This window comes from Nipponia nippon, unplaced genomic scaffold (genome assembly GCF_047370975.1).
Source record: "Nipponia nippon isolate SJK-2023a ecotype South Korea unplaced genomic scaffold, ASM4737097v1 scaffold_9, whole genome shotgun sequence".
NCBI lineage: Eukaryota > Metazoa > Chordata > Aves > Pelecaniformes > Threskiornithidae > Nipponia > Nipponia nippon.
Genome location: NW_028262413.1, coordinates 14,799,695 through 14,826,327, shown reverse-complemented (window position 1 = coordinate 14,826,327; position 26,633 = coordinate 14,799,695). Strand labels below are relative to the sequence as shown.

At 40.5% G+C, this 26,633-nt stretch overlaps 1 protein-coding gene across 3 annotated transcripts in view; it reads right to left on the bottom strand.

The window, feature by feature from the left end:
* GRM7 (glutamate metabotropic receptor 7) overlaps nucleotides 1–26,633 on the bottom strand; it is a 313,728-nt gene that overhangs the window by 105,826 nt on the left and 181,269 nt on the right. For all 3 annotated transcript variants that reach the window (XM_087744649.1, XM_087744651.1, XM_087744650.1), the window contains exons 5-6: nucleotides 16,258–16,398; nucleotides 4,505–4,705 (exon numbers count right to left, since the gene is read on the bottom strand). In XM_087744649.1, the coding sequence (XP_087600775.1) occupies nucleotides 4,505–4,705; nucleotides 16,258–16,398 (342 nt within the window). The remainder of the gene's footprint in view (nucleotides 1–4,504; nucleotides 4,706–16,257; nucleotides 16,399–26,633) is intronic.

Sequence of the window (26,633 nt, the reverse complement as noted above, 5' to 3'; positions counted from 1 at the left end):
CACATAGACACTTGTGGATTCCCCACATCCTGACAAGCACGGACATGAAGAAGTGTCCCTGTCTGCGTGTCAGGAGGTAGACTGAGAGTGAATGCCATCATCATGGCCATGCCAAAGTCAATAGTGCTGAGGCAAACTGCTGCCTCTAAGTCTTCTGTAGACTGAGGGGAAGTGGCTGAGAACATGTCTATGGTCATCATCATGGGGCATTGGGAACGTTCCCCAGAACCCTCCTGGCTAAGCCATGGGCGCCTCACTGTGGTGCATGGGATAAAGCCAAGCCTCTCCATCCCCTGGCTGGGCACCCAAAGCAAGTTACCCACAGACAGTGCTGGCAGGACCCCCGTTCCTTGCCCAAGTGGTGGGCAGCGGACAACACGGTCAATAAGCAGATGGCCAAGGTGAAGGATAGGTGCTGTTATGGGCCTAAGAGGTCCTAAAGCAAGAATGTATCAGGAAGTATCACTCAAAAATGCACTGTTTCTGTGTTTTACAGGAGCAAGAAAACATTTTGTAGGTTACTGCTAATTGTTGCTTTGCGTAGCTGCACGCAGACAGCTTTTAAACACTGACATTTAAAAAAATCCTTAAGATCAGTGGATGCACTTGGATGCTACAGGGCTGCAGACTCCACAGCAACACTGCACAATACAGCATTGTCTGCTGGGTCACCTCCAGAGGCCCCTAAAGGCACAGTCCCTTGGGACATCGACCTTGTACATGGATATGGACACTTGATAGTCAGTAGTACACACCTGTTGCTATTTTCAGGTACCTCACCATTTATGTGTTAAAATGATACTGAAAAAAAGCTGTGAAAAGTCTGGGATCTGTAGGGAAGACGAATATCTATAGAAATGCAAAGAACTGATGATCTCGGGTCATAAGTCAAGCAGAAGCATCCCGTTTCCCGACTTTGAAGTTGGAGTAATTGGACTCCCAGCCAAGGATCTGCTTAGGAAGTGTAAGCCTTCTTTAATCTTTGTGTGGGCTCTGGTGCATACTTTGGTGCTCTTTTTGTACCATCTGTCTATAGGGACCTGTCAGTCCTGTTTTAAATTGCTACAGCATTTCAGTCCCCACTTGCAATTCAAGCTCCTTTGTGCACTTATGAAAATAATAAAAAGTAATGTATGAAAACCTTATTACAGAGAAGAAACAATATTTTCAAAAATGATCCTATTTGTTATTTGACTTCTTGATCTTCTAACTATTAAAACATATGGTTGGGTAGTTGTTTTTTGATAATTTAGGATTTATTTTCCTTCTATTAAGATTTACAAGAATTTTGCTCAGCCCCAGCAAGCACTTCAGAAACTGAGTATTAGCCTCTAGACTGCAGCTTCTTGCTCGTTCAGAGGCTATGACAATTTGATTCATCTTCAGTTCCCAACAAATAAGCTGCCTTCTCACTACACAGACACAGAGTGCATGACACCCTCTCACCTGCAGGATGTATTCAAAAAAAGACATGATCTGACTGAATTTGTAGGATTTCAATCTCTTAATCAGCACAAGATGAGAAATGAATTAATAGGAGAAGGACAGAGTGCTAGACAGGTGTAACTAGCCAAGGTGTTTATTATTCAGTTCACGTTTGAGGACCTGAAGGGCTTGGAAGAACAGAATCTTTAGCTTTTTCACTGGCAAAAATACAACCATTTTGCACTTTGAGATTTTCAGAGTCTCACTGCATGAAGACTTGGGGTTTTAACTTTTTCATATTTTGGGCCTTTGTGTTCTCACAGTAGTGTGACGATATCAAAATTCATACTGAGCTCCTAGTACAAATCCAGTCTCTCTTCATTAAAGCGTTGCTTGAGCTCTTTCTGCATGAATGTCATTACCTTTGCAAGGAATAAAAGACTCCAAAAGCAGGTAGACAGGATGATTTCAACTGCACAGTGACAAGGAGATCTATTACATGCAAAGAGGATCTTGAGCTTGTGGGCTCAGGATGCTTGCAAATGGGCTACATTTTTTCTCTCTGGCACAGTTTGGACAAAGCACTCCCACTGCTCTACACTCTGTTTTTACTATAAATTTAGGTAGAAGACTGGGAGAACAGGATTTTAAGCATAGACTAAATATTGCTTTCCAAGTCCTAACCTTCATGAGATGGAGTCGCACAGCTGCACCCGTGACTCAGGGAAGGGGAGATTAAGATCAAGGCTAAAACCAAAACAGCTGACACAAGCCCAGCAGTGCCCTCCCAGCCATGACATGATGGCTGAGGAACACATATGCACCAGCACCCATGTCCCACGGGCTCCCTGGCTTTATCAGCAGGAATACACCACCCAAACCAGCCAAAGCCTCTCTCATTGCTTCTTCCATTCCCTCATCCTTCTGCATTTTTCAGGCTGGCCTCATCCATTTGGTGCGTTATATGATGGTTGTTTATCCTGCACCACTGGGAAGACTGCACCAATCCACAGCAATTCTGGGAATTCACTTTTATATAATACTGAGAACTGAGAAAAGCATCTTTCCATAGCTTGAGGAACAAGCCCCAGGAGGGTCACAGCTGAACATGGAGCCTTGGCACAGAAGCACATGTGCAGTTATGCACTATGAATATTAGAAGAAAAAGCTAAACTCTGCCCCTGGATAATGAACCTTAGAAGGAATTTGTTCTTTTCCCATGAAAAATGCCTACACCCAGATAGCCAAAAGAAATTAAAAAGGTTTAAAGCTATCTCAGTTTTGCCACCATTCTCCCTCCCATGCTAAAAAGCAAATGACTACTTCAGTCCCTGTGCAGGACATGAGTTCCATGTATACAAGCAAAGAAAAACACCATACGGCCATGTAAATCAATCACAAATGAGGGGAAAAAAAGTAATCTTTTAAAAGCCTGACCAAGGAAACACAAATAAGGAACCCGAAGTTGGTGCAAACCAATTCTTGGAGCTGGACAGTAGGCAACATTAGCTGGATGCCCAATTTATCATAAATTATTTCTCATCTCTGCTAAAAATATTAGATGACTGTTCACCATCTTTATATGCAAGAACTGTCAGGAAATGACCACGTATGAGCTGCTTTCCAGTACTAAAATAGCCCAAGTGCAATACTGTACATGAATGCTATACTTCTACAGGAGCTTTGTCCTTTATAATTAACCTTCCAAAATGAGGAAAGTAGAACTCTCCAGACCTCCTCAGATCATTCATCTCAAAATTTGCTCCTGGCTGTAGTTAACACCACTTACTTCAAGGAAAGAAATTAAAATCTCATATTCACCTTGCTGTTTATAAGATGATTTATACAGGAAAGAAAAATATCCTTGGCACAAATGACCAAGCTTGACCATGAAATACCATCTGTGTTCCTACCTTTAAATCTCTCAGGTCCTATTGGCTATGTGTGGGTTTTGTTAAGTTTATTAATAAAAATGTTTATTAGTAGATTGCAGCAGGGAATGCCTCCCTGGGCTGCCCAACAAGAACATGAAGCTTATGCAAACCCCTCTTCCCAGGCAGCGACAGCCCTGGCTGCCTCGCACATTTCAAAAGGATATTTTTTCAGTACTTCCCTAAATCTGTTCTAAATATGGATTTGGAGGTCTAACTTTTGGCTCCTGGTTAAATCTCAGATCTCTATCTTGTACACAGCTAGGCCAAGAGCAGTAAGACCTCCTGCTAAGTACATTAGCAAGGTTTATGAAGGGGAGATAACATTAGGTTGCTGTAATATTACCTGCTGTAAGCGATCTGCTCTGGTGCCTCTGGGCTGGTTGCAGGTGAATGTTTGTTAATGAAACTAATAAAATTAGAGTAAAACATATAGAGGCAATGAAATTTTGGTGATATTCATACAATGCAATGAAGAGAAAAATACATGAAAGTCCGTTGTACTGTATGAAACAGAGGGCTGGAATTACAACCATCACTGCCACACTTGGGAGGCAGAGGTGGATAAATGATAAGCAGACAAAGAGAGAAAATTCTCCCATTCACATTCTCAGGATGTTCCGTCTCCTCTGAAGTCTCACTACAGGAATGAAGGTTGGAGTAACTACTCTGTCTAAACCACTTAGTTCTAGTTCTGCTTGTGGACCTGGCCCCGTTAGCTGTCCTCTCCCTTCTCTTGAGCATGCAGCTAAGCTGGGTTCAGGGTACCAGAATTTCATCCAGTTAGCTTTTGCCAAGTACAGGAAGCAATATAAATAAAGAGGAAAAATGACGTGTTATGCCAACAAACTTCTGGGGTTTCAACAGGCATATTTAGTCAGAGACAAGCTCAGGGTTTTACCTAGCTATTTCTCCCATAGGAAATCAGTCTTCTGGAAGGTATCGTAAAATAGCAGCAGCGATTTCCGTCTTTGGACAGTAGTAGCCTATTTGCCTTGGCTAAAGCACAATATTTTCAAATAGATACTAAATAAACAGGGCCTTCTGCCACAAACTCCAGTGAAACAATAAAAAAAGTCTTGATCTGCACTGAATGAAAAAAATATATAAAGTGAAATTATACTACTGAAGAAGCAGTCTCAGCTCACCGTTGAAGTTAACGCTGCGTATGTACTTGAGCAGCTTTTTGCCTCCTGCGTGCTCCATCTCGGGGCAGACCCCTGGGTAGTCGGCACAGAGGTCCTTGTTCATGTGGTGGAGCGCGTGCGCCATGGCGTACACAGCATCAATCACGAACTGGACCTTCCCCTCCTGCTCATAGTGGGAGTCTTTGCCAATTCTCTCCTGTCCTGCACATCAAAAACAAACACACACACATACACACACACACACAGAAGGACAGTAAGGAACAGCATTTTCCTCATATCAAATACAAATGAATCCTCTCAGAGCACATTTAAAGAACTGCATGTTTTAGTCAATACAATAAAACATTTTGAGTTATGGTTTTACTAATTAAGCCAAAACCAAACCTTCTTTCTTGTTAGTAGAATCATCAACACTTCTGCTTGCAAGATACTCTACCATAATCTGGAGAAACAAACACTATCATAATCACAAACTTGAAATTCTAACCTACAGGGACCATCTTGGAGAAAACACCAGACTCCGTATGCTCCCAAAGGATGTCTTTGAAAGAAGGAAGCATTTAAAATAAAGCACAGCTGGTATTTTAAAGTCTGATGTTTTGTTCTGTTGCAAATCCCAGTCTCTAATTGAAAGACAGAGACAGGCTGAGGAAAGAAAGAATCACTTCAGATGCAACCGAAGGGGTGCTCCAGAGAATTGAGCGAACGTGCCTGCTATTAACGCGACCTCGGGAAGTTCCGTGTTTGCATTAACTATGCACTCCCCTTGTCCCCAACCTGCAGAGACCGAAATGTCCTTCAGAATCCACTGATTGCCTTTAAAATATTTTAGCAGACAAGAACTTAAGGAATCCAAACGCTTAATGTCATCCCAACTGCATCAGGTGAAAGCAGTGCTTTGACAGTCATTCCTTGATCGCCGCAGCGCCCAGCGTGTTAGAAACTACAAACCCTCTGCCTCAGAGATCCTCTCATCTGACAGGCCAAGGCATAAAAAGTCTGAGAGAAGGGAGGCACTTCACAGATGGGAAATTGGAACACAGAAATTAAACCACAAAGAGCCAAAAGAACTCAACAGCACTGACAAAGAAGCTGAATCTAGGTATTTTACGTGGTAGGCTCGTGCCTTAACCATTCTCTCCCTCTCAGACTTGAGATGAAGATGTAACCTGGTAACATGACAGTAAAACCAGACAATAAGGTGGCCTTCTTGCTTTTATGGTTGCATGAAATGATAACTGGGTGCCTCTGCAATTAAGCAGCAAACCAAACAGTATTTACAGAGCTTAAAGCAAGGCACAACAGGGTAAGAATCAAGAATCTTATTTTTTTTTTTTTCCTGAAATTGTCCAGTAACTTCTTGTTTTACTTTGGCCAGGTAACACCTGCATGATTCAATCTGTCCAGCTGCAAAATGTGTGATTATACTTACCTACCTCACCAGGGTTTCATGAAACATAATTACTGCTTGTGAAGTGTTCTGAGCTGCATCGATGGAAGCAGCAGAAGTGCAATTATTTTCCAAGGGTGGCAACACCACATCCCACTTGTTCCACCTGCAGCATCACACTTCTTTCTAACCTCACATCGGTCTTGATCACCTTCCTGCAGTATCTGCAGGTCTGGGTACTGCCGGGAGCTCCAAGAAACCAGCCCTCAGAGTCATCTCTTGCAAATATTTGAGAGACGTTCAATCAAAGTAAATGCTCAGTTGGAGGATACAAGTGGGGAAAATTCCTTTGTTAACATTCTTAATTAGAAATAGGGATGAGTGAATTTAAATTAGCTGGTTGATACCAATAAGGAAAGGAAATCGAGTTGTTAATGACTGTGAGAACTAATGATTTTTAACAGAGGCAAGAAGCCCATTTTCCTGTTACTGCTCAGGTAACATGTTTATATCTCTCCCTCCTGTGCTGATGAACAGCAGCTCTACTGGCACCAGACCCTGTTGTCCAGAGCCAGCTCAAGCCTCCTCCCTCCACAGCAGCACTGGGCTTGCAGAAAGCCATCATCAGGGAGCAGCCCGGGTCCTCTCCAACCTGACTTCCCTTGGGGCACTGTCTATCAGACTGAATCATTTTCTAGCCAGCCTATGAGCAAAGTTTTTCGAGTTTTTTTTCAGCTCATAAAAGAAAGGCACACCGGATCTGCAGTCCCCTCCCGCAAGTCACACTCGGCAAAGAGATCCAGACAGTTTGCAATAAATTCTGCTCATACGTCTAACCCCTTCTCCCACCCTCAATGTGGCTTCATCTAGAAAGTTTACACAGTTGTGGTTGGTGCTGGCAGCTCTTTCTATAAATACATATATACTCTGCTCTCTCGCTCAATAAATGTATCTATTACATACAAATATTTAAATATTAAATGTATATTTGAAGTATAACTATTGAATATATAGTTATATAAATACAGGATTTATTTATATTTCTAAAATACATATACACTTTTGTGTACATTTTCTTCTTTGAGTGCAGAGGTGGTGGACCAGAATTACAAATAAGCACAGAGAGATCACCACCTTCTTAGAGAAATTCTACAAGCACAAAGAATGTCTAAATATGTCCACAAGTGATTTGCTTGAAGATAAGCAAAGATATAATCCTCCTATATGAGCATATTTAATTATCTACACTTTTCCCCCTGTTTTGTTTCTCTCTCTAATTACCAAGCTGCACCACTGACGTCTGATCCACTCAACCTATGGATTATGTTTGAGTTACCCTCTAAGAAAGCGCCTCAATTTTAAGTCTCAGCTACACTGGAAACATTGAAATTCTGCAAATAATTCAGCAGGGTTAAGAGAGCTTCCAGACTGTGAAGATCCACATACTGTCCTTTTCATTATTTCACTCCCCTCTCATTGATTACAGACCTTATTACATTTCCAAGCCCTGACAAGGAAAATGCTTTTAAGTGGTTTCAGCTCAGCTACATAACCGAATTAGCAATGCAACAGAAATGCATGCCAAGGGAAGTGAATCTGGGATTGAAATGCTGCACACAAACAATACTGATTAAGCATATTAAGTTCCAGAAGCATCGTTGGCCAAACGCACAACAGAAAGAAAACCTTTAGCAGTGAAGATATCTGTGAAAGGAACCTGAGCAAAATCCACTTAAAAAACCAAGAGCAATGTTAAGAGTGTCCAAAAAAGATTTGAAAAACTTAACAGAATTTCCAGTGACAAGAATGCTTTCCTCTACTGAAAACAGCCATTTAATTGAGTATTAAACATCGAGAATTTGTATAGAGTAAAGTCCAGGTATGGAGTCAAATGTAACTACCTATCCATAAAACATGTATGAATTTATACAATTAGAACAAGAGTGTGCTATCTATTGCAATTAGAAGTTTAGCCCAATTTTAAACTACTAAAGAACCTGTAAAGCAATTGCCATATTTTACATATATCAAATAGTCTTCAGACACTAAAAATAAAACAAAAAATATCCAAATTCCTGGGCCTGACTGAATAGCGTTCCCTCTAGTTTACATCAAACTACTATCGTAGTAACCCAGTGAGCAGCAAATCAGGCCCAAAGTCCATTTTCAGACAGGGGTAAACCTAAGTGATGGGCGCAATTTTAATTCCAACTCCAATATTAGTGTGGCAAATATTTTGCCCTCTTAGGTTTAGCTGAAGAAGCCAAGCAGAAAGTTTTACCACGTGCTTCAGGAATAGCTCCTGTATATATGGGCGTCTACAAATTCAATTATTAATTATTCCTGGAAGAGAAGGAAATCCATGGAAGTCATTAGCTTCTTACAGATAAAAGCAGCAGTACCAGTGCTGTGTGCACCTCCTGGCAAAGGGGCAGTCTTGAATCCCCAGCCCAGCCATGTTAGGACATCGTGGGGGTCTCAGGGGAGTGAAGTTTGGTGCAAGAGAAAGAACCAACAGGTGAACTCAGGTGTTGGGTGCACCAAGAAACCATGCAACGCTTCGTGCTGTCAGAAGACACCGAAAAGCACAAAAGGTAAACATAAATCCCATTTGCACTGTGATGTGCGAATCTTCTGTTCTTCTCACATGCCCCTGTTCTTTAAGGGTTGCTTTTTTTTTTAAAAAAAAGAACTCTCTGATCTTCAGAAGCCATGCAATAATATTATTTTCCTTAGCAATGAAGTAGCTGACACCTGAGACACATGCACACAAAGTGATTTCAAGAGAATGCACTTTTGTTCCATGGATTTGAAATGGAGTACCTTGGGATGTCAGGAGAAGGATGAAACACAAAAGCAATTTATTGACATGAGCATTTTTTGCTTCCAAAAGATCTATTTGAAGGTGATGACAAATAATTTAACCTCACTTCCTACTAGAGTCTCAAGTGCTCATCATCGTGATTCCTAAGAGACTGAGCAGCTAGGTCTCTTGCTTCAGGCAATCTCCACAAGAGAAAAATACTGCAACAAAGAGAGGGAAAAAAGCCCCAAACCCAGAGTAGTGAGAATACAGAGAGAAAGAAGTCCTCTTGTACAATCTCCTTCAGATGACACAGAAATTAAATGCAAGTTTAAGAACTCCTGGTCACACTTTTTGCATCTCCATAAAGGCAATGCTTAACACCTCCTTGTATAGAAAAGGAACTGACAACATCGTTTTTCACATTACATTTTCTCAACTTCTCTCCCTCAGTTGATTTTTCTGGACTCGTCATTGATCATCACATAATGTAGGGGATATGTTATGATGTATAAATAGTGTTGCAAGGACAATTTTTATGGCATATAATTCAGACAGACAGACATCAAAATCCCACTTCATCGGTGCTTACATTAGATGAATTCAGACATTGGTTCAGTTTCTGAAGGATTAAACACATTTTCAAAGGAACTTACATAATAGGACTGCTGAGAACCCGGTGATAGTCATCATTAACAAGAGATTTAATTTAAAGATTGCAGAATGCTCACAGTATCAAACAAGCAGCTATTATTTGTACAAGATAGAATTCAGCAGCTGCTTAAGTGCTGACAGAAAAATATATACTCTTCATCCGTCTCCAGCATATTTAGCATCATTAGAAACCTGATGCCTGTGAGCAAAGAGACATCCATGATGCAACAGCTACAATTACTAGTCTATAACTGTGTAAGTGCCCATATATGCTATTTCATAACGACACTGAAGCTTCCTCTAGCTACACACAGTGCAGAGAGCTCAGCCTGTGCAGCTGCAACGGGTGTACTCATGGCACTCCAGAAACATGCACAATAGCACAAACAAATGGATCCATCTTTAATAGACAAGTACATACGTTCAGGGCTCTCCAAAATAAGATTAGAGCTATTGCTTCTCGGATATTCACTCATGGTATAGATACTACTGTACACACAGGAGGTGTAAAGTCTGCAGGCTTCTCCAAATAAGCTCTTTATTTGAAAGTAGCTGAGTACTAGAGCTTGAGAAAAACTAACAATGTGCTAGAGTAAACATTGTAATTTAAACAAGCATAGTATGACAATCAGGCCTCTTTGCAATATAATCCATGTATTGTCATTTTACAAAGAAATAAAAGATCCAATAATACAGCTATGTAGTTACAGTCATCTATCCAGCCCATCCTAATTCAGAAGATCTCATTATAGACAAAAGCCTTTATCTCAAGACCATCAATCCAATCCCCAAGCATTTTCTTGGGGAAAGCAGATGACTTTCAAGTTTCTACTGCTAACCACATAAGAACATCCTTCTATGCCAGGATAAAATTTCAGCCTAAACATCATCTCCTTCAGGCTAAGGCGAGCTGGCAGAGTCAGGGCAGCAGCACAACCCAGGAAGGGCACAGCACCCACCTCCCTAATGCTGATGCATGCCATTTCTGCCTTATTTCTAATAGCTAAAGAAACCTCTCCCTAATCTTCTCTGCAGCCTTCAGTGTTAGCATAGCTCTACAGCCTCCTGCAACTCTGATGAAGAGAGATAACTTCATATTGGATAACAAATTTGAAAATCAGACCAATTGTTCTATGCCAATAACAAGCACGGAAGCCTTTTTTAACTAGAAATGCTTTTTTTCTTAAGTTGGTATACAGTTGACCCACAGTCAGACATCTGCAATAGTTTTTTTTTTTAAATTTGTTCTGTAAATAAAAAAAAAAAATAGTAAGAGGGATAGCAACAAAGCCTGGACCTCCACAGTCTCAGCTGCTCAACCACAGAGCCTAGAAGTCAGTCAACTTGTCTTTGTGTTATGCACAGAGATAATAAGGTTCCTCCACCTTCACGAAGTACAGCTGCAGAAAAAAATTCATCTTGATGCACAGAAAATTGACTTATAACTGACTGCACCACTCAGCCCCTGTGTAGCTTTAGAAAGGCATTTCAAGGTATGCTCATGCTGAGCAAACCTGCAATAAAAGAGGTTTCTCAAGCTGCAGATTCTTGGACAAAGAAAAATGTATTGTGGATGGTTTGGACCCTCCTAAACCTGCTTTTTCCTGAAGAATTCTTCATATTTGCTGTAGGAACAGGATGCAGTGATACCCACAAGCCTTACCACGAATAGGAAGAGGGTGCTGAGAAGAGCTGGGAGCAGCCAGCAGTGCAGCCCTGCGCTGCTGCCTGCGAACGCCGGGCAGCTTTCTGATGGAGCTCTGGTTTCACCCTTGCATCGTTTGTATAAACCTGCCATCCCAAACCTTGAGCAGCACTGGAGATGGAGCACCTTCTGCACTCACAGCCCTCAACACTGTCAGGGAGAATCAGTCTAAATTTAGCCCCTCTTCCTGACATGATTTATATGGCACTGTGAACAGTTAAGGTCTTCTGACACCCTCAAGTCCAATAGATATTCATCCTAATGAATACCATAAAGCTGTTCTCATAAAGAGTGAATCACACACACCAAGGCTCCTGGCATTTGTTTAAAAAAATGCTTTAGATATTGGCCATCTGCCATTAAGTTGCTTGAAACATCTCAGACAATTTATTTTTTCCTGAGATGAGGAATTTTGATAGCATTTTGAAAATTATTTTTCTTGCCATACTAAATTGCGCTCTGCTAATCTATTGATGCACTAGATCACTATTTGTAGTCAAATTATAAATAATATTCTGATACCCTCAGGCTCTGCTGTTTGCTACATCTTTTGTTTCTCATTATTTTTCTTTCCCTAACATATGGTTTCATAGTACAAGTCATCTTGACTGCTGGCGAAAAAAAAAAGACAGGATATTGCTATAAGCTTCCTTATCCTAAAAAAGAAAAAAAAAATCCCAGCTATTGGTATAATTTTAAACCAAACTACAGATAATTAAGTGGTAAGCCAAAATTATCTGGGCTGTCTTCCCCCACCCCTCCTTTTCCATGGTCATGAAACAGTACAGTACCGCATTTAGGGTGACATGCCAAATCCTGGGTATCCAGACTTGGGCTTCCAGCATTTTGGATACGTTTCTCAGACACCATTTGTTTTGAGAAACCCAGCCCAAGCGTAGCTCTCAGCACTCTGTGTTGCTTCTTCCCCTTCAAAGGGTAAATCCCCTCATACAGAAAGCAGTTACAGGAAATTCTGACAGATGTCAGAACTTCATTGTAAATTATAAACATCTAGGATAAGTATTGCTTTGCTACTTTAACCTTTTCCTTTACTAAATGGAAATCTGACCTTTTCTTCTCTCCCTAAACAACAGTTGTATCCAAAGTAGGTTGAGATGCAGGGCAGGACATTCGCTGATCTTGTATCAAGTCTCTGATACACATCAGAGCATGAGGTATTCTCTCCCCAGCTTTAGCAGCAAGTATATACACACACACTCAAACTACTGCCTTTTTCATTTTTATTATTTTTACCCAAGACACCTCTGTCATTTGCTGACTTTTAATCCTACCTTGTAACATTTTCAGATGAGATAAGCTCAGTCCTCAGAATAGCCTTTCCTAATGATACTCCTTACATTTTAAAAGGGATTTGGCCTCTCTGATCCACCAAATCTTTGCTCAGTAAAATCCTGCTGATGGGGCAAGCCCCATCACAGCATCATCCCTCCACCATGCCCCCTCCAGCCTTCCATAGGGACCAGACAAAGGCCAGGGCTCAGAGATGCCCCAGGACAGGTGGGTTTAGGAGTTCACTCCCTGCATAGCACGGCACATAAATTTGCTCACAACAAGGCTGCATGAGATGCTCCTCAGTGCAGTATGCACCGAGATGATTCAGAGTCCTGAGACTGCTCCTGCCTGATCCAGCCTACACACTGCCCAGGAAGGTGAATCTGGGTCCCTTTGAGGCATTTTCCTCTTGTTCCAATTTAAATTCTAAACACAACTGTCCCTCTTTTACAAACCCTTTTGCTGAATTTCTGTCACTTCACCTTGCAGGGAGCTTTCTCCCAGCATTTTCTTTGAGCAAGTCATTGTCTGAGCCATCATCTGGGCTGTACCTTCAGACTGATTACACTTGTAGATAATTAGAAAAGCTCTCTGAGTAATCTACATTCTGATAAATGGCATCCAAGGTGACATCACCCTTATATCACTTCATTAAGTCTCCTTGAATGTAAGGCCATCTGAATTAGAAGCTATGTTTAATAAGTGAAAACAGTCAAGTGTTGCAATTTCCTTTTCAGGTATAGCGGATGCCTCTGTGTATTCAAAGCACTTGTATTTCTCTTTGGCGTACACCTCTTTCTGCCACAGGTGAGTGTAGGTGCTTCTGCTGGAGCAGGAAATATTCCATACCCACAGGTGGGGATGTTACTGTTGGAACTGGGAGCACCCACAGGGCGACCATGCTGATGGTTGCTGTTAGCAGAGGAACCTGCAGGCACACTGCAGCTGTCTGCACAAAGGTGGTACAGTGCAATACTATACACTTTGAAACTTTGAAACAGTACTATTCTCTTCTGCAAAGACAGTTGTTTTCTTCTGTTAATCCTTTCGATAAAAGCACATTTTTACCATAATGCATGGTACTGCAAACTACTTTTTTCCAAAATATTCCTCCATTAACCTGACGTGGCCTGTTATAACTGAAGTGAATATCTCTAATATTCTTAAATGTAAGCATCAAGAAGTAAAACAATGAACTGCCTAAAACCAATACTTGTTACTATCATACTGTTTCAGTGTTTACATTAGATTCCCCATATAGTTTGATGAAGTGTCCTCCAAAGCAAACCGCAGCATCGCTCAAGGATAGAGGCAGCAACTCCAGGGCCTGGGCAAGCACAGAAGGCAGCACCTGAATGAAGTTGCACCACTTTTGCATAAGGAACCAATCCCTCTCTTCTCTGGGGAAAAGCAAGGGACTCAGCTGTTTCTGCCGCATGCGTACGTACCGCTCTGAAATGGCCTGCATCCCAGCAGAAATTATCTGCACATCAATACAGGTGTCCTTGGCAGCACTGGATCATGCCTTGAACCATGCCAAAATAAGTCAATTGCTAGAAACAGCATTATTACAGTAATGTGTACAGTAATCTTATCTAGAAATAAGCTGGGACGGGCTAAATGTATTTTCATTTTCTCATTCTACATCTCATCCATCCCAATCAGGGAAAATTTTTCATGCTTAAATAAATATAAATGACATTAATGTATAAGTTCTGCATATAGAAATATTTCAGAAAGTTGTGATATGAAAAGGTAAGTTGCCCACAGGGTGCCTTCTTGAAGAAGCTTTTCTTCTTGATCACAGTCTGTGGCCACAAGCACCGAGCTGCTCCCTGCTACGTGCAAGCATCTCGATTTGGAGCACGAGCCTCCCACACCTGATGCCTGTGCTCAGGAGCACTATTGCGCTCAGAAACCGATGGCCTGTAGCCTAGTACCTCACTGCATTACAAATTACCAATCAAATTTTAAAATAATGATGATGATCATTCATAATATTATTACATCAGTGGGACATTAAGACTCTCATACTAGCAATATAATTCAAAGCTAATGCTTTTTCTGATGCACAATTTACTTCAGTTTGTAGAAGAGGGAAGGAAGATGTCAGGGCACGTCATTTGGTACAATATCAAGCTATAATGTGGTATTTCAGTTCGATAGGGTAAGTTAGCCATTGAAAATAAATGTTTCTGCTGAATCTATGCCAAGGGAAGGCAGAACACCATTTTTACGTTAACATCGGAAAGCACAGGCAATTGTAATAAAATAATGTCATAAACAATAAGGCTGATAAGACACTTTTAGAAATTATCCTAAAGATATTTTAGCAATTTTTAGTCAAATTCCAGCCTTTGGGGGAGACTCCAAATGCCAAATTTAACAGCAGTGTATTCCCAGTGGTAACTGCAGTGTTTCTATGCACAGTACTCCTACTCCCATCCATGAATTGAAACCAAAAGCAGACGATACAAAATATGGAAAGTTTTCATCAATTTTCAATCAAAGTAAAACATATCCTCCTATGAACTAATCTCCTTTGATCAAAATTCAAGGCAATTACTCAACATAACACATTTAAACTGCTGCTGTGAAAAATTAAAAGGAGAGAGAAGGAAAGGCAAAGGGAAGCAAGGGCAAGGCAGACGTCAGACAGCATTGTTGGCTTTACCATCTCTATCACAGGAGATACATTCTGGCTGAAGCTTATCCATGGCGTTTTAAGTCCTGAGCAAATGCCCCAACCCCACACTACAGACGTTCATGCCACAAACACAGGCTCACTGGGGACCTGGCAGTTTGAGGGCAAACTCCCTACATTTTTGAGTTTTAGAAATATTTTTTTTCTAGACAGGTGCCCTCAATCTAATACCTTAATTCAGCAGAAGATCATTAAACTGGCAATGCTGCTGCTGTCCCTATGGGTCACCTGGCAGCATTTGGTCAGGCCCACATCTGAATGACTCCAAGAACATGCATCTTGCCCATCATTTCCTTTCAAAATAAACTTTTCAAGTTTAATGAACTGTATCACCTGCATCATGACGGTGGCTGTGCCAAGAAGTGCATAACTCAGTTAAAAACAAAATCACCCCCACCATTACCTGGGCATCTCTGTAACTAAAAATAATTCCTTGAATCTCCATGTGATCAGAAACAGGAATTCCTGGAAAATATGATATTTCAAATGATGGGAAGTACCTCATAAAAGGAAAAGAGGAGTCAATCTGTCAGCCACCAGAAAATAGCAGAGGTCAAACAAGATGCTACTAAAGGTCAGGAACCTCAGTCACAAATGCAGACAGCGGGTTTTCTATGTTACTGAATTGAGGCTGCAAAAATTTATTTAACCCCAATTTCTTAAATAACATTAGTGAGAACAAAAATCTGATCAACAATTTTGTGCTACCTGAAATGAAAACATACCACTCTGTGCTAATACTTTCCCACAGGTGCATTCCCCTCAAAAGTTAAATTCAAAGGCACACAGTTAGTATATGGCTGTGGGCAGATTGTGCTTTGATTGTGGCCAGTTTGTGATTTGCGGATGGGTGATGAGGCATAAGCTGTGGAAATATTTTCCATCTAGAACAAACTAACAAAAGACCCCCAAGCCACCCTGCACTCAAGTAAAAGTACTTCTGGGTCCCATGAAAAATATTGATTTTCCTGCTGGATGGACAACCAGAAAAAGGAAGAAATAGAAGAAAGTATTTTTTGACTCGTTCCATCTACTTCTCTTGTCCTGCAAGGCTGATGCTGCTGTTCCATTTTCTCTACAACCTACAAAAATTCAATTTATTTTTTCAATCTGTCTCCAGCCAAGCTTCCTTACATCAGCTGTGCAGTAATTCCACTGCAGCCCACATCCAGCAGCACAAGGAGGGTGAAGTGAATGAAGCTACCTGTGCATTTACGGTCTGTGTCTTCCTTCTTTGACCCACTGATGGTTAACTTGCAGTTGAAGTTCTCCTCCCAGTACTCTGCAAACCACACGTTCCTTCTGTTGTTCTCTAGGGTGCGGGAGGTAAAATAGGCATCAAACCCTGGAAAAGGAGACAGGTAGAAAGGTGAAGTCTAGCTCGTACTGCACGGGAAGTACTGCAGCCTGAATAACAAATACTCTGTTTATATCTTCTTCAATATCCAGCACACGTTCACATCTCTATCCACACGAGGTGACCGTGGAAAGAAAGGAAGTCCATGGCATGTTTTATCTAATCAGCTGCATCTTGCAAGTAAATTACTCTGCTACTACCTGCGAGGTATAAAGCTAGGTAAAATCTATGTAAAACAGAGATTAATATAAAAAAGAGTTGTAAACAAAAAGCATGGATTAGATATATACTGATAAGGAATGAAAATAAATGATATGGTGCAGCTGATATTAGGCTGAGCTTAATACAACTAATTTTGTAATTAACCTCTCCAGACCTCCAGAGAAGGCAGTTTCATCTGACTAAACTGGCCATTATCAGTGCACCTTATTGTTTTTGTAGTATATATTTTTCCCTTAATTTCCTTTCACAAAGCCACAGATAAACTCAGAGAGCAAAACTTCTAAGAGGTAACTGCGAGTCACTGTGATTTACCAGACTCTGGGATTAGACATCCTGCAGTGGGGGGCAGGGGGAGGTGTGAGGTTTCCTCCCTTAGACCTGTGAGACGCAGTTTGTTACTGAAGCCATGTAGCCACGAACAGCTTGCAGCGCTGCAAAGGTAAAAATGACATACAACTCCAGTATTAAAATAATGGGGGAAAAAAAATGGTAATTTTTTAACAGCTGAGTTGAAGTTCAGTAAAGATCTACAAAGCCCCTGAGTCGTCTTTTTTTCAAAACACAGTCCTCTGTATTCACTGAAAGAAACCACGTAACAACCAGGGAACAGTTGTGTAGCAGTGACTAGTTCATAATTTTCACATGGCTCTTAACTGTATTATATCTCTCTGTAGCACCTCACCAACTTGCCAGAAAAGAAATATATCTTGCTTTGGCTTTCTTTATTTTTTTTCAGAAATGTATACCACTAAACGTATGTATGTATATATATGTGTGTGTATATACATATATGTGTTGGTACATATAGCCATTAAGGAAAAGGTATACCTAAAGGCTTACAAACCAGCAGGGTAAATAAAAAGAATTAAAACTGTACTACAAAATTATACAGTTTATTAAATCCTGATAACAAGTTAGACCTGCCACAGTGTAGGGATTTTCTCTATCAAGTTTTCAAATTCTGTAGTTTAAAGCTGAGCCAAATATCCTTTAAGAGCTCAGACAATATTCCTTCAGAGATCATGCTCATTTTAATGGATTGTTCTCACAATACAATACAGAACTCTGAAACAAATACTTACTTTCCCAATAAGCAATGGTAACTTTAGACCAAAAGGAACATCACATTACTAACTGCCCTGCGCACTACTGCTTCACTTTGCTGTATTTAAGCACTCTTCTCTCCATTATTCTCTTTCAAAGTTGATGTAACTCCTTAAAGCCTAAGGAAACCTTTGTGCATACAAATAATTGCAAATCAATAGACAGATATCCTAAGTACTAGTGCAATGGCAGGAATCTGACCTTTGTCACTGCAATGACGAAAGCTCCCACAAGAGCACGGTGTGGCAACAGACTCGAGTCAGCAGCCACCCCAGCTGGGGTAAAGCCGCTCCCAACAGACACCAGTGGGTCCTCAGGAACACGAGAGCAGGGACTAGCGGAGATCACCACCCTCCCACAACAGCATTTTTATTTTATTACTATCCCAGTATACTTTTGGTTTTGTTTGGCAAACAAAAGATTTGCATGAGGGCAAATATATTAGCGCACGTCTATGTGCTCATACATGAAGTCTTTTGTCTTTTTTTCTTGTCTTTTTTTCTTTTTGTAGCTGACAGAAGCTGTATTTTCTCATCTGTTCAGAAGGAAGAGTACATGGGAGTGACACAGCCAAGTAGTCTTGGCATAGAACATGGAAAAGGTTTATCACCTCTGCACCAGAGGTGCCAGAAAACCAGGCAATCATTGTTCCACCCTTTTAGCCAGCTTACAGACTCCTGGCAGCTGAAATTCCTGCTTAGTTTTACAGACTTTCCCAAATCTGACAGTTCCTGTGAAGTATGGGGGCTGTGCCCACTTTCTTCAGAGAGTTATATCAGTCTTATAACAAGCATATTTGAATAGCAGGACGTTTACCACTGTTACTAGTGCCGAGTAGTTATCCTAAGTCTTTCTAGTTATCTGTCTTTAGCCTGTAATGAGCAACATCAGAGCTTTTGCTTACAAAGACAGTCTAGATCCAGTATTTTTCATGTAAACTTTCAGAACGGCAATCCCAGTTCAAGTTCAGGTTATAAAATAGTTTTTCCTTTTACTAAGAAGGCTGTTGAGGCATTCAAACTATGCAAATCTGAAACCTGGATAAAGTGGATCAATCGTAAAGAGGACTTTAAAAATGCTGGTTGCGCTCCGAGAGGCTCAGAAGTAAATTATCTGGCATCTGAAAAGTAAAAAACTATTGAAGATGCAAATCTCAGCATATCTATTTTGTCCCTTTACTTGGCTTTACAGCTCATACTAGCATTGCAGAAGAGGGTGGAAGCACAGAAGCAGCAAGCTCTTAGAGATACTAAACCATCTCTCTATATTGCATGATCACATGGTTACTTTTGATTTTGCAGTTAGAAATGACAGTAAATACATATTCCATTGCAAGAGAGAAAAAAAGTTCCTTGCACCATAGACAACAATTTCTTTCACTGAAATAGGTGGGTAAATTGACTCAATCTGGCACTCCACACAATGAAATTGAGTCAGAGGAAAAACATATGGCATTGTTAAATTAGCATAGCAATCCATCCACTACAGGATAAAAATAGACAGCATGTAAACAGATGTTTTCAAATAAGAAAGAAGATTAGGAGTAGGGTCAATCTGTCTCCTTGTATTAGCTTTGTGTACTATTAACCCAACTATAATATATATTTTCCTAATTCTGAGTCTACTGTTCATGACTCGCATCCAAAGCCCACTGCTCGTAAGACACAATGTACATCTTCTCCAAAAATCAAACTAGAAAAATCAGTATTGGGGTCTTCCAGAAACAGCCTGAAAGCAAATTAAAATTTTACCTGCAATCTCACTAGAAAATATGTGAGGGTCTCTCCTGCAATGAATACATCAGGATGCTTCAGAATGATGACAAACCTTAAGCAAGAAGCCACACCAACTTAATGCTACGCTGTCTAGTTGGAAGCCAGCACCTGAAGGACTGTAATCAAGTCATGGAAACCTGCAAGCAAACCACCAAGACGGGATAGGAGAAAACCTCAGTGGTGTATTTAAGTACTACTGAATATTTGAATCAACTCCATATACTCAGTATGGCTTGTCCATGCTTTAACATGGTTTTTGCAGTTTGAAATGAAAACTTTCCAGAATAAAACTGCACAAAACTTCAGGAGAAGAGCTGACCTGTGATGGAAGAGATGCCCAGTCCCCTCCTGTTGTATTTATGCTAAAGCAGGGACCTAACCTGGGTTTCCCATGTTTTAGGGAAATCATTTAGTAAAACCCTCCTGCCACAGTTGTTCTGCTCAATTAACGACAAATTAGTGACTTATGAATGTTTCTGTGCACAGTCTCTAGAAAAGGACAGCACAGTTTCTGAACTTCTGAGCTGAAATTTCCTAAGGAAAATATTCACGTGGATGAGTCAGAAGAAAATTTAGAAAATACTCTTAGATTTTTAGGTACATACAAGCTAAACCTGTTTTCCTGTAAACCCATGTGTATTAATTTTACTCATAATTAAAAGAGCATTTCAAAGAGGATATTCAGTCATAAGATCTGCAATATACATATGGCTCAGAAAGAGAAACAGTACACCTTACCAATGTGCCAAACTAACTGACCTCTGGGAAAAGTGCTCTATAACTTAATAAGATAAAATCAATAAGTCTTGATAAAACTGTAATAGAATTCCATAAGAATTACTCTAAACCTTTACAGATTTAATAACAAATAATAACATTCTCATTGATTTTTTTAATGATCCCTCTGCATTCTCAAGAAGGAATATAGATCCCTATTAAAGAGTGTACATTTTTTATTATTATTTTCTATTGATCAAGACAAGCAGGCAAATGACTGACTGACAGAGGGATGGAGTTAAGTAGCTGGCCAAATTTCTATTAATTCCTTACTGGGTAGAAGTACTGTGCACCCACTGGCTGTTTCTGGCTGCATTGCAGATCACAGCACTACTGCTCCCACATAGCCAAAGTCCTGGAGAAGACCTCCAGAAGGCATCACCTTTGTGAATTACCCTCCTTCCCTACATACTTAGGACCAAGAAAAGTCCCCCATAGCCAGGACCGAGTAAGTGGAAAGAGCCCTACATTGCTCCATAGGAGCAAGGCCAGGAGTGTGCTCACAGGCACCATTTTTTATTTGATCAATATTTACAACCTTTATACAAAGCGCTGGCACACGTGCACAGCTGGGGTATGATACACCAGAAGAGAAAACCTAGGGTGTTTCGTATCATCTGGTGTAAACCTGTGCACCTCCACTGAACTAATGGAACTGTGCCAGTTCACAGTAGGTGAGATTTTCATCCAATTTAAAGATTAGTAAAGAACGTTCAGCGGAATCTCACTGCTCCTTGAATAAGGGTTTTCCTGTTTTTTCCCCTATATCATTCCCAAGAACACTGTCAGAGAAGTTATTGCGATTGTCTGAAACACACTGGCTGAACTGAATACATACCACACTTGTTGCTCTGTGATTTGAGTCAACAAATCACCACCATTTCATTTTTTCCACCGTTATTTTCAGAAGGGTAATTGTGCTAGATGTACTGTAAAGCAACTTTACAAAAAAGACACCTAGAGGAAAAATGTATTTTTCAATTAAGAGAAAATACAATCAATTTAAATATCTTACTATTTCTAAACTTCACATTAGATGCATGGCTAATAAGTAAAGCAAACCCCAAATATTCAGTTCTCAGAAAAAGCTTGTCATTTGCTAGTGTGGCAATACTGCTACCATGCAACCAACTTTGCCAGCAAACTTTAGGAAATCCCACAATGAATTCCATGATTTAAATTCCCACTAAAGAACAGTTTGTACAGTAAAGTAGTTACGTATTTTCAATATTATTGTATTTTGAACACTAATCATGAGGCTATGATGGATCTGTGCAAAGATTAGTGCCATGCAAATGTTGAGAGATAACGTGTAAGGATTTATGTCACGTGAGTTTATTAATAGCCATGACTATAGCAGTTCTTCGTTTCTCCCAAGGCACAAGCACAGCAGAGACAAGCACAAGCACCTGCTTAGGAGCATGGTGGTATTAAACGCTACAAAGCACAGAGTTGGACATCTAAACTGCATATCTAATTTTAGATACTTTTTTTGAATTAATATGATTCAAAAACATTAAAGTTGAAATACAGGCAAACGTTCTCTGTAATAATGACAGACTTAAGCCTGTGCTTAAGCTTAATCTTTTTGAACTGAAGACATTAAGACAACTTACATGCATAGTGCTAAACATAAGAGTAAGAGTTTGGGGTTCAGGGGCTCAGGGAATTAGATGACCCAACCAAAAAAGCTGGATGCTTAAATGTGAAAGTAGGAATAATCACTTCTTACCTTTGTACCTGGCCAAGTACTACACTTGTGTGACAAGATTTAGTGATTTCCCAATGTTTCCCATATATCATACTTAAGAAAATTACTTTTTTCAGCAAATACTTCTGAGAGACATAGATAGTTATTTTATGAGATTTTACAAATTAAAATAAATCTCTTATCACTTTAAATGACTGTGATTTGATTAAATCATTATTCTTACACATAGAGAGATGATACTACCTAATGGCTTCATTTATTTTCCACCCCAGGATTAATATATAATTTAACTACATAGCGATGAAATAGACTTTAAAAAAAAAAAAAAAAAAAAAAAAAGAAGGGGGGTAGGGGAAAGGAACCCAATCCCAAGCACTACAAGAGGGCTGGTGAAGTCTAGGCAAGGGGAGGGATGAACGTCACTTGGCTGTGATGCCACCAAAACCCAAGCACTTTTGTTTTTTCCCTGCTTCGCTCAGTGGGATACTCATGGTGCCAAGCTAAGCACCCCTATGATCAGGATAGGAGTTACCAGCAGCACTTAAGTGATTGAAATTCGACATTACTGGGAGAAGATGGGAGTATCTCATCCCCAGCTGGCTGGAGTCAGGCTCTGCATGTCAAATTTTATCAGGCATTTTATTCATTTATTTTTATGGTCAGTCATCTGGATGGAGAGGGCCAGGACAGCATTGAGCCCTGCCCCAGGAAACACTCACAACCTTCCAGCCTCCCGCTCCACTCTCAGAAACCCCTCTTGGGTCCCCCTGGACAAAGGCATCACTAAAGAAGAAGGATGCCACAGCGCCACGGAGCCGGGAATGCTTAGAAAAGTGGCTCGATTCTCAACGAAAAAATGAGGCTCGCTGACTTGTAGTTGCTTTTTACACTAAAAAAAACCACAACAAATTATTTATTTCTAACATTAATCTTGCATCTCTCCTTCCATTTGATGTTACATGTTGCCCATTTTCTGCCTGAAAGCATAACACTCAGCTTCCCTGGCAGAGATGGCCGCGGGAATTATACGTGCTTTGGAGGATAAACCAGGCTCCAAGACTAACGATGCAGTTTGCCATGGTCAGCTGCATTATGGAGGGGAAAAAAAGGCAGGTTTGCAGAGGAGGCATTTATCATGGGGAAGGCATCAGGCACACATCGACAGGGAAAGGATGGGCTGCAGACAAGAAAGACGGCTGTGCAGGAAGGCAGAGAGGTACCCAAAAAAGAGCAATCCCCTAGGAAAAGAAAGAGATTAAAATAGGGGATCCAATGCTGAACTGGCACCAGTGAAACCATCAGCAGCCAAGTTAAGTTCCCAGTATCTCAGGAGGTGAACTGCAAGTGGGTGGTTCGTGAAGATCCATGATGATAACGTGCTATTGGCGTGAATGAACCAGGTATTTTTTAAGAGAGACTTCTGTCACTTCTTGTTTACCAAATCACTAGCACATGCTGTGAAGCATCTATTGCATGTGTCAGCAGTGACTTCAAGGGCTCTGAGGTTATTTACTAAGGAAAATAATTAAGCCTAATTAAAACACAAAGTTGTTGACCTACTGCATTTCTCATGTGCCTAAAGTGTTTTCATTCTCAGCCCATGTGGCTTGTGAGCAAATACAACATATTGACCCAATTTCATACGCATAGTGATTTTATCAGTTTATGATGTTTTTATTCTTCTCTATTTTGTCCAAAGTATGTCCACACTAATGATCGCTAGTTATACAAGTTTTATTTACCCAGCTAGTAAACCATCACTTACTATGGTTACTGATGCCGAGTGACTTGAAAGCAGCTACTCAAACAATTTTCTGATTTTCCTAGCATTCAAGACAAAATAGTTTAATTTACTGACATTAAATCTGTGAGAAAAACATTAGGTGTGGAATGATAAGATCAATTTTAAGACAGCTAGTCTTTTTTCAGATCTTATTAGGTTGCCCAAGCCACACACTACATAGTATTATGGAGCCATTAAGATAGTCTACAGATATTTTCTTGACCTTTTTACTCAATAAAAGGGCCATAATATTAAGTGATTTTATTAACTTCCTTCATGCCATAAAAATGCTTTGCAGTTGTTTTCTTTTTTAATAGTTGCCAATTATAACAGTGAAAAAGGGTATTTTAGTTTATGTCACATTTCACTTCTTATATATATATATAGACATAAAGCATGTACGAAGGAAATTCAGCTTGCCATACTTAGGGCAAATCTGGGATTTTAAGCTATAAAGCTTCTATTATAGAAATAGATATATATTGGCTAAGTATCATCGTTATCACTTTTATAAAATTACACAGCTGCCATGGCAATGAGATCATGACCTAGGTGGTGTCTAGCCAGTGCTGTAACAGAAAGGTTAATATAGAAGTGTATTATTATTCATTATTCTACATTTTATTGCCCTCAGGCACTTCTTACTTTCACAGAGCTCCCATTTATATCAATATAAACAGTAGAAAATCCTAAATTTATTTCTCCTATTTGTTCTTTTGATTGCTATATCAGCTAGAGGCCTCAGCTAAGAATGAGATTTTCCTGTTGCAGCAGGCACTGGACACACACAACAAGGAGTTCGTTCCCATCCCCGGTTTCTCTTGCTGCCATGGTTTTCTGGATGGCATTGGGATCATCCTCTTGCACAAGTAGGAGGCTGATGTTCTAACCCAGAGGGACCCACCGTTTTCTTTATGGACAACAAAAAGACCAAATCCACGCCTCAGAGCATCGAGAGGGTTGTTACAGGGCAGAAGATGAAGGCTTGTGCTCCTCTTCCCCTGAACAACGGCAGACTTCATAATGCATAAGATTTTTGCATTTTCAGCCACAGAGGGACTTTCTAGGTTGCCACGCATCTAAGTCACCCAGGTTGCTTAATGCATATGGTGCTCTCCTTTCAGCTGAATACTCCACTTCTTATTCAAATGACTCCTGCTGCTGGAATGAATAATTTTTTATGAATTGCCATACGCAGAGTCCCAGCCAAGGGAGAAACGCTGCTCACATAAGCCTACTCTTGCAAGTGAGGATCTGTATCTGCTGTGAAGATTGTCACCCGAATCAGGCCAAACAGAACAGAATTAAAAATACATCCAGAAGCAGAATGTCTCTCCCAGTAATTTATCTTTTCCTGCTGCCCAGTTATTGGAAATGGGCCATTTGTCTTGCCAGGACCTTACCCATGAAATACTCTTTTTTTTTTTTTTTCCTCCTCATACCCAAAGATGAGCAAAAAGCTTTTTTTTTTTTTTTTTTTTAAAATACATATCACAAGGCAACTTAGTTAATAGCTTGCTTTCCCTCTCACTTGCATACCCAGTCTTCTTGAAATTATCTGTTGCTTTCTGCTTTACTGAAAAATAGATCAGCTTCTGCATTAATCTCACCTGGCAGCAGTAAAACTCAAGTGGAGTTAAACAGTGTCACCCAGGAACACAGAGAAAAGCAGTGGCAAGTCAGGCCCATGGGTCAGGATGCAGATCACTCTTTCCCATATTTCAGTTTTTCATTTGCAATTAACTATTTAACTAAATCCCTTTGTATGCATTGATGCCTTCTTCCCACTGGTTTTCTGAGTTCTTCCTTCCCACCCTTTTTGACTAAATGGGAGAAGCTGTTCCACAGATGGCCTGTTTCATTTTAATAATGCAGAGCAGTAAAATCAGAGAGATACAGAAGGTCTAAATGCAGAACATGAGAGCGGTTTCCTTCCCTTTGATAGCAGCAGCAGACAAAATGCACATTGCGTATCCTTAAAAGCATTTAAACTCAAGTCATCTGCTTGCATAATTTAAAATGAGGATAAAAGTAAAGAAATCCCTGTACATTGTAATGCAGCAACCGGAGTAACCCTTCAATATGTTCAACAGGTTATAATTAACAATAACAAAAAATAGAAATCAATCAGCACACATAATGAACATGCCAAAATAAACAAAACAGAAGGTCAGAGCTGTCCATGGACGAAAGGCTGCAGCCACTGCCCAGCACTGCTGCAGCGGACGGCTAAGGTTAAGCACCCTGGCCTCCCCAGAGCACCTGGGCCGCTCAGATGATCGCACCCCACACCACCGCTGTACACATGCTCTAATTCAGCAGACGAGCCCAGAACAGGACTGACAGTGATGCTACATAAAAGGTAATTTTCCATCATCCTATGATACACGACCTAAATTCTGAGCCATAAAGTCATAAATAACCCTGGCGGTGGTCAATGAACGCTCCCTGGCTGTGCTGTTCTGGCACACGTACTTAAAATCAACTTGCAAAAACCAAATCAATGCTCAGCCGCATTGTTATACATTCCCAGCAAACAAAACATGAAAGGAAATCAAAGCCCGTCCTCCTCCTGCCTGTGGTGGGAGTGGGAGAATAAGGCGAGACACGTACCGACGGAGGCTGAGACGTACCTGGCTTCTGCCGTGCGGGAGGGGAGCACGAGGGGCTGCTCCTTCCCCCACCATGCACAGGGGCAGCCGCAGCCCGAGTCCCAGGCTGCAGAATTCACCAGGTTTCAAATATTATTTCCTTATGCTGCATTCAATTCCTTCAATATACTGAGTTAATTTTCTTTCTTTCTCTGTATATATTTGCATGTGCCTCACTGAAGCGTTACCATGTCAACAGG